At 39.1% G+C, this 12,865-nt stretch overlaps 1 protein-coding gene across 2 annotated transcripts; it reads right to left on the reverse strand.

Annotated features, from left to right (window-relative positions):
• Positions 1-6,701: 6,701 nt before the first annotated feature.
• On the reverse strand, positions 6,702-11,296 carry LOC122134232 (secretory phospholipase A2 receptor-like). Of its 2 annotated transcripts, XM_042755978.1 has the most exons (4): positions 11,248-11,296; positions 11,119-11,164; positions 7,115-7,498; positions 6,702-7,018 (listed from the first exon to the last, which is right to left on the reverse strand). In XM_042755978.1, the coding sequence occupies exons 1-4, from the start codon at positions 11,248-11,250 to the stop codon at positions 6,714-6,716; spliced, it is 738 nt and encodes a 245-aa protein (XP_042611912.1). In that variant the 5' UTR covers positions 11,251-11,296; the 3' UTR covers positions 6,702-6,713. The 2 variants fall into 2 exon arrangements, with proteins under 2 accessions (XP_042611912.1, XP_042611911.1); XM_042755977.1 differs by having other exon boundaries at positions 11,119-11,254.
• Between the last annotated feature and the right edge of the window lie 1,569 nt (positions 11,297-12,865).

Here is a 12,865-nt window from a genome sequence, read left to right on the forward strand (position 1 = left end):
TCATTAATATTTTGTGTGATAATCTTAAGAGACCAACAGCCAGTTTCTCACCATCATAGCAAACAAAAGGATATCTATAGGAGCAAAAGGCCATCACTCCATCCCCGATAATATGACACGTACACACACAGCGACTCTGTCCACCTGAGTTCACTTGCTAGCCAAACAAACCAGCTTTTAAATCCTCCCTCTAATGCTGCATTATCTAGAGAACCATCTCCAGCTGTTCAGATCATCAATAGAGTCAATCCAAGGTGATCCAAAGTAAGTGCCACGTACTGTTTGGAATGAGCCTGTTCATTTCCTCCATGTTCTCAATGGTGGCAAGATCAATGTAATTCTGTCTGCAGTATCTCTGAGCTTCAGTCCGGTGCTTATTCTCATTCACAAAGTGGATACTTGACGGGTGCATGAATATTGTGTGCAGGTTCCTGTGAATTGTTTTACAGCAGAAAAAAAAAAAAGTTGCCATGAGCCGGGTCATCTGATCTACCACTAAATCATGATTTTTTTAACAAGTTGTCTATGTACAAATTAGTAGTTAATTGATTATTTTCCTGTCCATGATTGTATACCCAAATGCAAATGTATTATATCTGTCCAAATGTAAATTCGTTCATGTTTGGAGAAAGGATTATTAAAGTCCTTTCATATTCCTGCTAAAACTCTTTGTTCGTGGACAGTATTTCCACCGTCAATCGGAAGGACTGGGGTTTGATTTCCCGATGGGGGAGGACCTAGTGATATAAAAGGGCAAGTCGTGGCCCTAATGAGTTAGAGCGTGCGACTGTAACCCGAAGGTTGAGGATATAAGTTCCAGGTCTATGGAGGAATTGCCGCGTGGGGGGAGTGAATAAACCAGTGCTCTCCATTCCACTCTCAATACCACAACTGAGACCCATCGAACCCCCCGGGCAACGCAGCAATATGGCTGCATACCGTGCCGGGTTTGTGTTTTCCACGGTAGTGGGTGTGCAATACTGTGTGGTGTGTGTACTTGGATGGGTTAAATGCAGAGCACCCATTCCTGAGTATGGCGACACCACACATCACTTCACTTACTGCTGTAGCAGAAGAAAGGCATACTGGATACACAGATCTCATCTGTCCATCGGCCTGAATATCTGAATGACACTGCAGTACAGTGCTGATATCCATATGCACCAACATAGTCAACACCATTATCTGGTTGTGCCAGGCAACCCAGGAATTCGAGGCCTGTTCCAAGGTTTATGATAACTGCGTATTCTGACTGTTTAGACCAAATCCTGTTTCTGTATCAGGCCGATCCAGACTCCATCTCCACCTGACCTCTCCAAGGATCATCTGGTTTTCCAGTCTGATTGCTCTCACATTTGGCGAAGATCTGTATAATGCTCTCTGCAGTTATCTCCGCAGCCATTCTGTTACCAGGTGTTTCCCAGTCACTGAGAGTTGCGGGATAATAACTCTCTTGTGTGGCCGGTCTTCTGATCTCATCTCTACCCATTGAGGATTTATGAAATATGAACATCCACTGTATAGTTCGTCTTAGCCTGAAACTAAAATGGCCTAAGATTAGAAAAAAAATTTAAATGTCCTTACCATTCATAGGCAAACAAATTGATTGTGTGCTTAACAGGGACGCGAGCAAAACCATTTTTTCATGTCATTACTCATGGTAAACACTAACGTCCTGGTTCCCACATCTGTTGTTCTGTTTTATGAGTACCAGTTTCCGGAGAATCTCGCTCTCCCTCCGAGTTAGAAATCATTGTCTTCCAGTGACCCTCTCCAGTTCACATCATCATAACGTCCAATCCAGGCTAACCACCGTAACTCCCATTAACGGTGTTTAATCAGTCTGGTCTTTCATTTCCTTCCATGTTCTCAATGGTGGTCCAGATCAGTGTAAATGTCTGTTTGCAATATATGTGGCGCTTTCAGTCCAGGGTCTTAGACTCATTCGGACAAAGTCATACTCGCGAGATGGATTGCTAATGCTGTCACTTATAGGAAAAACAATGAAGTTTGAATGTGTGGGTATTCATGTTGTGTTTGTTAAATATTTCAAAGTATCGTATCTATTTCTATTGAATTCATTGACTTCTACCAAAGACTCATCAGTTTTTTAGCATGTAATGAATCTCTGTACTATATAAATTATAGGTGTATGCAGCATTTAGTGAAAAGTTTGATTGAAAAATGGGACAACAGATTTCAAAATATTGTAGTATGTGGTTTTTCTTCCTTTGTCCTTTAATGACATCAGCCATCAAACTGCATATTGAACTACAATGCTGATTTCAGATGATTCAAAAAGCATATGCTTTTTGTACCAAAGGAGTTCAACATAATCAGTGTCCCAAATTTGTTATTATTGCTGATCAATTGGTCAAAAAAGCTGAATTTTTTGAAAATGTTACATCACTTTCTACATTTATTTTACATTTGTAAGTTCCAAAAGCTTAGTTTATTTGCAGATTTAACTATAAACTTTGAAACCCGAGTTTCAATATAGTTTAGACTCTTTAACCTCATTAAAACTGCGTCGGTACTTTTTTGCAATCGAGGATTGATCACATTGAGGCAATATGGCGGATAGATGTCATGAATTTAGTCTATCTAAGCTAGAAAATGTTAAAGACAGTGTGAAAGATGTTCACCCAAAAAGAAAAATTCTGTCATCGTTTACTCTCACCTTCATGTTGTAACAAAGAATCTATATTGATTTATTTCTTCTATAGAACTTCAAAGATGAAATTTTTAGTTCCCCCCCCCCCCCCATTCTATAGGCATAGTAGATAGTAATGTATACAGATTTGGAAATGACATGAGGGGACGAACATAAATGATGACAAGGTAGAAGTAAAACAATGACAAATGTCGTTGAAAAAAAACAACAACAACAAACAAGAACAACAAACAACCAAACAAGTGTTGAATTGCACTAACTGAAAAAAAAAAAAAAAAAAAACTGGGTTCTTTTCTCTGGACCTGAAAGATGCTTACTTTTCACAATCCAGATAGCCCCCACATCACAGGCGATTCTTGAGATTCACCTTCGAGGGAGTGGCTTATCAATACCTGGTCCTTCCCTTTGGGCTGGTCACTAGCTCCTCGCACTTTTATAAAGTGCATGGATGCGTATCTTTCCCCGCTGAGACAGATGGAAATCCTTATTCTGAATTACTCGACGACTGGCACAGTCCGGAGGAATGAGCTACTATCCCAAAGATCCCTTCCTCCTCAGCCACCTGGAGTGCCTGAGACTCAGGGTCAATTTTGCCAAGAGCTCGCTGTCTCCCAGCCAATGGATATTGTTTCTGGGACCAGTTTGGCCTCACAAGTGTTTTAGAAAACTGCTCGGCCATCATGGACTATGTGTCTCTGATACTACAGCTGCGGCGTGCTCCCATATGCGGGCCCTTCAGTACTAGCTGAAACCATGAGTTCCATTCCACGCCTGGCGTTATTGGCGCTTCACGTCAGGGTAGGACCGGGCCTGTATAGCTGCCCAATGGCCCTTGGAAAGATCCTCAGTGGATGGAACGGGGTGTGTCCTGTGAATGGTCTACAGGAGGAAGGTGGTCCGGGCAGGTTGAACCTAGGAGCCAGACATGCTGTCCCGGAGCAAACGCTCCTTGGAGGAGTGGCACGCTCCACCCCCAAAGTTCAGAAATCTGGGAGATCTTGGCAGGGCAGAGGTCGACCTCTTCGTCTCAGAAGACAACTCTCATTTGCCCAACTTACTTTTCAAAGGACAGTGACGCATTGGCCCACGATTGGCCCAACCCCCCCCATTTTCCGCCCGATCACTCTGATCCCCACAGGTAATCAAGCAGGAACAGAAACACAAGGTGGTACTGGTAGCCCCGCTCTGGAGGAACCAGCACTGGTTTGCGGAGCTGTGCCAGCTGCCCTCGGCAGCCCCTTGGCCCATTCCCCTGAGGAGGGATCTCCTCTCTCAGGCGAACGGGATGTTATGGTACCCCCAGCCCGAGCTGTGGGCCCTGCACCTTTGGCCTCTCGATGGGTGCTTGTGAACCTCTCCGAGAGCATGCTAAACACTATATCTCAGGCTAGAGCTCCATCTAAAAGGCATCTCTACTCCCTTAAATGGACTTTCTTCTCCATCTGGCGTACAGCCCGCGGAGCAGACCCAATCTCATGCAACATATCTCTGATATTGTCCTTCCTACAAGAGCTGTTGGATAAGGGCCGTTCCCCTTCCACGCTCAAATTCTATGTACCATAGCTGCCATAGCATCCTCTCATGCTCATATAGCTGGCCAGTCGGTGGGCAGGAACAACTTGGTTGTTCATTTTCTGAAGGGATTCTGCCCACAGTGTTTGAGGGCTCTGAAGAGCCCTCCATTTGAGCTGCTACAATCCATTGACCTTCGTTCTCTGACGCTTAAGACTGCTCTGCTGCTAGCATTAGCATCAGTAAAGCATATGGGAGATTTGCAGGTGCTATCAGTGAGCCCCACCTGCCTCGAGTTTTTGGGCCCAACGACTCCAAGGTCGTCCTGAAACCAAGGCAGGTCTATGTACCTAAAGTACTCTCGACTCCATTTAAAGTACAAGTAATAACTCTCTCGGCACTCCTTCAGAGCAAGACCAAGAGTTAAACTTACTATGCCCCGTTAGGGCACTGAAAGTCTATGTTGAGCATTCCGCCCCGTTCAGGCGGTCTGATCAGCGGTTTTATGCTTTGGTGGCCACACCAAGGGGTCATTGGTCACAAAGCAGAGAATTTCCAAATGGATAATTGACGCTATTAGGATAGCATACTCTTCTTTGGGCCTTCAATGCCCCATGGCAGTAAGAGCCCATTCAACTAGAGGCGTGGCCTCTTCCTGGGCATGGTCTAGCGGTGTGTCCATTGCAGAAATTTGTGCAGGGGGCCGGCTGGGCCTCCCCGTCTACATTAACCAGATTTTACAGTCTGGACGTCCCGACCTTACAGGCGCGGGTCCTTTTTGCATGCAAGGGCACTTTGTCATTTGACTACAAGTTTGGAGTTTGCCTCCTTCAAGTACGCTCTTGGCCTTCAGTGAGTTCGCAGGCTGTACTGTTATTCTGGACCGATTATACAAGGCCGGGCCGACCTCTCCTGAGTTTGGCCTCTATTTTTGCCCTCTTTGCGGGGTTTCTCTGCAGAATACTTGGTTCCTCTGGGCCCCGTTGGGCTGCTTAATGCAAGTTCAAGTATTAGTCGTTACTCTAGCATTGCATGGCGGGATTGAACTGGTTCTCCATAAGCATCTTTAACAAAACGCAGTACGATCAGTGAAGTATCAACCGGGAACGTACTCAGTTACTAACGTAACCTTGGTTCCCTGAGATAAGGAATGAGTACTGTGTACTTTGTTACTAGTTAGCTGCACGACTCAGTCATCGCTTTAGTCGATGTAACCTGAGGATCCTACGGTGATGTGCCGCTTATATAGCCACATGCCCCCGCCCATTTCTGGCGCTGGCTTTGGCAGGCTTTACCTTTGCCATTGGTTTTTGTTTTATATTCACTGCAGTACTCGTTCCATATCTCAGGGAACGAGGTTACGTTAGTAACCATGTAAGTTTTTGGCTTGGAGCCTGCGATGTTTATCTCCGCCTACTGGAAACTATTTCAGGATCCTGATTGGCCAACATGGCTTTACGTTTGAGATTGTGGTGTGTGGAGTGAGTACAATAGTGTACAGTTGAAGTGCGCCGTGAAGTGGAATTTGGGTGGGTTTGTTATTTCTACCCGCCATCTGAAATGTGTTCTTGACTGTCTTATTGGTTAATTTGCCCCTTAGTTATGTCATTATTTTGAAGCCAAACTCATTCCTCTTGTTTTGGCTTGTGTGTGTGTGTGTGTGTGTGTGTGTGTGTGTGTGTGTGTGTGTGTGTGTGTGTGTGTGTGTGTGTGTGTGTGTGTGTGGAACTGTTTTTATACTATTTATAAATAAGTATCATTTTCTTTTTCTATACCCCCTACCCATCTCTGCTGTAACATCCTGTGAAACGAACCTGTGTGTCCTTATCGGACCATTATTTCCCTGGGTGAAATTCCCAGGGTGGTGTAGTCAGTGTTACAAGGGGTCAGATTTCCAGTGGTTTCTAGGAATCCACTACCTTTGTAATTATAGTCCAAATGAATAAAAACAACAAATCCTTTGGGTGCCACACAAGCACTGTTAATACAATTCATTATTTTTTCAGTTAGTGCAATTCAACATGCTTTTTTGTTTCAAAGACTTTTGTCATTATTTTACTTCCATAGATGACAGAAATCATATTTTTTGGTGAACTACTAACCTTTTAAACCTTTTAAAAGGCCATTCACACCAAGAATGATAACTATAATGGTACAGTAACTGTATTAGTCCTCCACACCAATGCACGATAAAATTCAGTTTTTATAAGCATGCTGCAGTTATGTTGTCTACCACTTTAAATGCTCAAGCTTTTTAAAGAAAAGTGAATTCTGATTGGCTAATTTGCAAAGTTTTATCGCCCATCAGCTAAAAAAAAAAAACAAAAAAAAAAAACACCGTTCTAAAAGTGATTCTAACAATATCGTTCCTTATCATTGTTATAGTTGTGCTGTGAACTTTTATAGTTTTTATTGTTGTTGCTGTGTATCTTTATGTCTTTTGTTATAGTTATCATCCTTGGTGTGAACAGCCTTTAAGATCTACTCACCACTGTGGCAAATGAAAGGAAATGCATAATTGCAGTTTTCATCCATTCCATTTTCCAGAATCACTGAATGAGACTACAGTGCAGGATCCTGCAGTATCTGGTTGCCTTGTGCTCCAGTAAGTAAATGAAGAGTTACTCTGATCTGACCAAGATCCAGTTTTGTACAGTCCAATCCAAACACTTGCATAATAATAATTTTGTAATAAATATAGGATCTTATAGTTTTCAAACTCATTTCTGATACTGACGAGGTCTGTGTGATGTTCTCTGCAGTAACTCTGAGCTTCAGTCCAGTTTTTGTACTGGTAAACGACAACATAAGTTGTGCTAGCATTTTCTCTTCCTGAAAAAAAAAATGAATATCCTATTTAGTTCAGGGATAGGATGGTTTAGTTTCAATTTTGTTCACCATCTTATGTATTTTAATAGAACAGCTCACCATCATAGCAGACCGTTAGATAAAATCTATTGGAGCAGCTTGCTGCATACCATATCCCATAATATATGTAAACACACAGACTTTGTGCTCCAGAATTGCCTGGTCCATGGTTATACCAGTTCCTGAAGTTTTTCTCTCCAACACTGAAGAAATCACTGTCCTCTAGAGTCCATTTCCAACTGTTCAGATCATCATAGAGTCCAATCCAGGCCAAATCAATGGAATCATCATTCACTGTGTCAAGCAACTGGACTGTCTGTTGTTCATTTCCAATGGTGGCCAGATCAGTGTATTTATCTCTACAGTATCTCTGAGCTTCTGCCCAAGTCTTGGACTCATTTACAAAGACAAACTGAGGGGCACACAGTGTGAGGGTAAAGAGACCTGTTGAAAACACAAAAGTTTGCCTTATGTTGAGATCACATGACCACATCACATGATACTCAGTTATATCCATTATCAGATACTAGAGGCCCTGTCTCAAATGTAGCAAATTAGCTCAGAAGGGAAATGTTTATAAATAATTACAATTAATTACAAATATTTACCTGAGCTGCCAGTATTAACTGTAGCAGAATTAATATTACAATCAACTTATCTGTTTGTCCAGTGAACATTCAGTGTAATTTCATATAAACTCTAAGAAAGGATATTTTCGTAGCCATAGAATATAACTTCCTTATAGTACTAATGCATTAGAGCAAATAGCTAGATCGGATCGTAAAAGGGACACCATTCACAAATGGTGACAGAACCAGACACTCATGTAATTTGTGCACAAAGGTTTTATTAACTAAACACTACCACATAATTAATCTGAACAAACAATGAAACCATCAGCACCGTTTTACAACAGGGTCTACACCAAAACCAAAACCTCAATCACCTATGGAAAATGAGTCAGTTAACCACCTGAGTGAAACCATCAGTGCCGTTTTACAACAGGGTCTACACCTTAATCTAAACCTCTATTTCGTTTAGTAAAATACTATAATTGCATTGCCTTGGCCATTGAACGAGCATCTGGATGCAGTCTCAGATGAAAGTGTTGATGGTTTGGAGGTTCAGTGGTGTTGGAGTCGCTATCACAGTCTTCCTTGTTTGAAGAGTGATGAACTCCAAAAGATGTTATTCTGACTTGGTAGAGTTTTCTCCTAAGCCCCTTTCACACTCCACGTTGGTCCCGGAAAATTGCCTACAGTCTCATGAACTTAATGGACATGCGCACAAGACAGCCATTTGAAGTCAGCTAGAAAGTCTATTTCTATAATTGTAATGATAATTGACCATTAATTACCCTGATAGGTATCAATATAAGGTCCAAACCACTAACCACCATAAATGATCTGTATGTTCAAAAGAAGACAATAAAGAAAAAAATCTCTTTCTTTAATGTGAAAAGGTTTCAAAATATGAGGTCAAAACTAGAACAGGTAAGTGGCTGTAATGCACTTATAAGTCTGCGATCCACCGTAAAGCAAGAAGAAGAAGAAGACGCATGAGGCGCCGGCTGTTGAGAATGCGCTCAGGACGCGCTCAGGACAGTTCGGACATTGCAGTTGTAGTATCTGGACCAATCAGACACTCCATTCGTCATTTGATTTAACAAATCAATTATTCATTAGATTAACAAATGATCACAGACCCCCACTACTACCACCAAATAAACATACTGGGTGCCAGGATGCCTGTAAACGACACAAGGCCCCTCATCCAGATCAGATAAACCTTTACGACCTAATGGCATGTTTGAGAGTTCTTCGTCTCACTTCGTCTCACTTTCTATAGGAAAGACACATATTGCTCAGCAAAATGGACCCTTCTCTAATTAATTCATAGGAAAACCTTTCTTTAAATGAACACACATATACTTCAGGGCATTGTGTATGTTGTCTTTTGTGTATTGTTTATGTTTTATTCATGCTTACGATAGATCACTAGTTAATATAACCTCATCTATAAGATGTTTGGTATCTATGAGTTCATCTTCTGATGATCTAAACAAGAGTGTATATGTGACCTTGGACCACAAAACTAGTCCTAAGTGTCAATTTTTCGAAATTGAGATTTATACAAAATCTGAAAGCTGAATAAAAAAGCTGTCCATTGATGTATGGTTTGTTAGGATCTGACAAGATCTGGCCAAGATACAGCTATTTGAAAATCTGGAATTTTGAGGGTGCAAAAAAAAAAAAAAAAAAAAATCAAAATACTGAGAAAATCGCCTTTAAAGTTTTCCAAATTAAGTTCTTAGCAAAGCATATGACTAATCAAAAATTATGTTTTGATATATTTATGGTAGCAAATTTACTAAATATCTTCATGTAACATGATCTTTACTTAATATCCTAATGATTTTTGGCATAAAAGAAAAATGGATAATTTTGATCCATGCAATGTTTTTTTGGCTATTGCTAAAAATATACCCCAGCAACTTAATTATGTGTTGGTACATTTGCAATATATAAGTGTTCTATGAACTACGTTTGGGCTCCAACACATAGCTCACCCAGTCTGCAGTTCGGTTAGATTCTGAGAAGATGAGTATGTGAGCTAGAAAGCTTCTGCAACCCACTAAGTCTGCGCCAGGCCTCGTTCCTTGACTTTCCATTTACCAAAGATCCTAGGATCTCAGCTGATGTCTCTCTTAGCTCTTTTTCACTTTCCACTGGGAAGAAACTCACAATCACCATCGAGTCAGAACATCTTTGGAATTCATCACCCTTCAAACCAGGAAGAACGTGATCGCGACTCCTACACCACCGAACCTCCAAACCATCAAGACTTTCATCCTAAACTGCATCCAGACACTCGTTCCAGGCCAAGGCAATGCAAGTATCGTACATTTAACTTAATGAAACAGAGGTTAGTATAAGCTATAGACCTCGTTATAAAGGTGCTGATGGTTTTACGCAGGTGGTTAACTGACTCTTTTCATAACTTCATTTTCTGGTTTTCCTGGTGGTTTCATCCAAGTCTCATTTACCCTTTCCCCTGTATGAGTGATTGTATGTTTGTTTGTTAGACTAGTTTGTAGGCAATAAAACTCTTGTGCACAAATTACATGAGATTCTGATTCTGCCTTGCAAATCAGTGTCCCTTTACGATTCCGATTTTGCTATATGCTCTAAAGCATTAATACTGTATGAAAGTATTTTCTGTGGCCACGAAAATATCCTTTCTTAGAGTTGATATGAAATTACGCTAAATGTTCGCTGGACGAACAGATTAGTTGATGGCAATTTAATTCTGCTACAGTTACTACTGGCAGCTCATATAAATAATGAATTTACTGTTTAGAATTTACTTCCTTGCTTTTATTATTGTGATTTTGTTTTTTTTTACTTTTATGTAAAGCACTTTGAATTACCATTGTGTATGAAATGTGTTATAAATAAACTTGCCTTGCCTTGCCTAACATCACAAAACCTGACAGGTGGCCTATATATAATTAACCAAACACCTTTTTTAAAGCAGAACTTAACATCAACAAACTTATCAAGATTACCTTATTAAAAGCATATTGTGAAAGTTTCAAAAAAATTTCAACACTACCTTTTTAAATAAATAAATGCACCAGGATCTTTATCATTGTTGATGAATATTTAAATTATAACTTATAAATTTTAAATTTCAACTTCATTCTAAAATACAAAAAACATAAATACAAAACTTCATAACATGAACGGCAAGGGAACGGCCTACCAAAGTATAATAAATAAACTGGAAATCTAAATCTAAATCTAAATCAAAGAAACTGATGACATGAAATAAGGAAAATTCTTAATTCTCCACAATTTTTAGGTCACAAATAAAATAAGCACATTTGTGACAACGAGAAAGGTCTTATACTATTGAAGCACAAACACATACAAAAATATCATAAAATTTAGCAATAATGCAAAAACAGAAGTATTTTGTAGTGATTAACTGCCAGACCCCCTCCCCCCAGATATTTTAAATAACCAAGATAAGGATTCGAAATAAGTAAAAAGGTTCCATACCTGAGAATAATGCCAGTGAAATCATGGCTCTGGAGGAAAAGTATGCCTGTTTTATTGTAATAGATAAGTTATACATCTGTTAAAGTAAATAAGTAAATAAGCAACAGTTTTGTCAAAACTGTTGCTTACCATTAAGATTTCAAGACTTCAAGTCCACTGTCTTGGTCACCAGTTTGGGGCTGTCTTTAAATGTATTGCAAAATGTGGGTGTGACTGTCTTTTTTATAATCACAAAACCTGTTGGTTCACCTAACTAAGCTACCAGTATGGGTTTGTTTGGCAGAAATGTAAAAAAACAATAGATAGGATCTGTATGTTATCACAACGTCAACAAAACTGACTATACATTAGTAAAAGCATAAAGTATAAGAGAGATGCAGTAAATTAAAGAATACATGAATACATTTCTGTTCAGAAGCTTTCCAGGCAATTTCTATTGTATAGTAGCTTCAGATAATGAAAAACAAGTGAATCATGTACCAAAACCAGGCAAGATCTGACAAAGCACACGACAAACAGGACTGAAATACAATACAGGTATTGAAAAACAATCAAGTTAACAGAAATGACAAATCAAGGCAAATCAAAGTAACACAAAAGAAACCACAAGACCAGTACAACTAGAAGTTCATTTCTTTTCAAAAGAAGTTTTTTTTTTATGTTAAACCAGGCCTCTTCTACCATTCTATAGTACAATAAATAACTAAATACATATATAGAATAAACAAATAAATAAATAACAATAATACAGGTTATGTTCAACGAGGAATTTAAATATCAGATGTCTGTGTGTCATGGTTATGTGTCTAAATAAATAAAGAAATATGATATATTGGCTTGAATGTAGACTCTTCTAATTATGTTTGTTCAGTTTTAATTAAGGAAATCATCCAAAAATATAATCTACAGATAGTTTCAGAATGTCAACTGTTTACCTGAAATTAGTTTCTACTCCACTAAAATGGATCTGCATTTGTCATAAATCATTATTATTTGCAGTACCAGACAGAATTGTCCCAGCTAGGGATCCAGCTCTTAACATTATGTGAACTCACAATAAAATGTGTCTTTAAAAATGACAAATATAGCCAATATTTCAGATGTGCTACATGATCTGTAATATGTCCGGGTAAGCATGTTCACAGGTGTCATGTCTGTAGACATAAATATAGACTCATTCAAAAATCATGTTATTAAAGGAATGTTGTGGTTCCAAATCAAATTAAGCTCTATTAACAGCATTTGTAACATGCTTTTGGTTGCCACTGACAAATATCTGACAAATCTCAAATATCTCATGGTTTATATAAATCTGAAATATACATTTGGGATTAATATATAATAGTAATTTAATTAGCAATAAATATAATTCAAAATATTAATAAATCTATAATATTATAAAGATAATACTGACAGACTGACACACCCTAAGAAAATTCTCAGAGTCCTAAAGTGACATAAAAGGCATAAGGTGAAATTAAAAAGTGGTCTACTGGTGCTCCAGAAACTAATAAAGAACACCTAATTAGCCATAGTATCAGAGAGCTACAGCAACAACTTCCTTGGACTTATCTTATACCTATATACTATTTACTATTTCCAGAAAATTGTTTCTTGCTAGAAATAACGCAACTCAGGGTTGTTATTTAGCTATACTATACTATACTATACTATACTATACTATACTATACTATACTAGCTATATTCTGATGTGTCCTATACTGGTCACTGTTGCAAAAAAATAAAA

The sequence above is a fragment of the Cyprinus carpio genome, unplaced genomic scaffold (genome assembly GCF_018340385.1).
Source record: "Cyprinus carpio isolate SPL01 unplaced genomic scaffold, ASM1834038v1 S000006762, whole genome shotgun sequence".
NCBI classification, from domain to species: domain Eukaryota; kingdom Metazoa; phylum Chordata; class Actinopteri; order Cypriniformes; family Cyprinidae; genus Cyprinus; species Cyprinus carpio.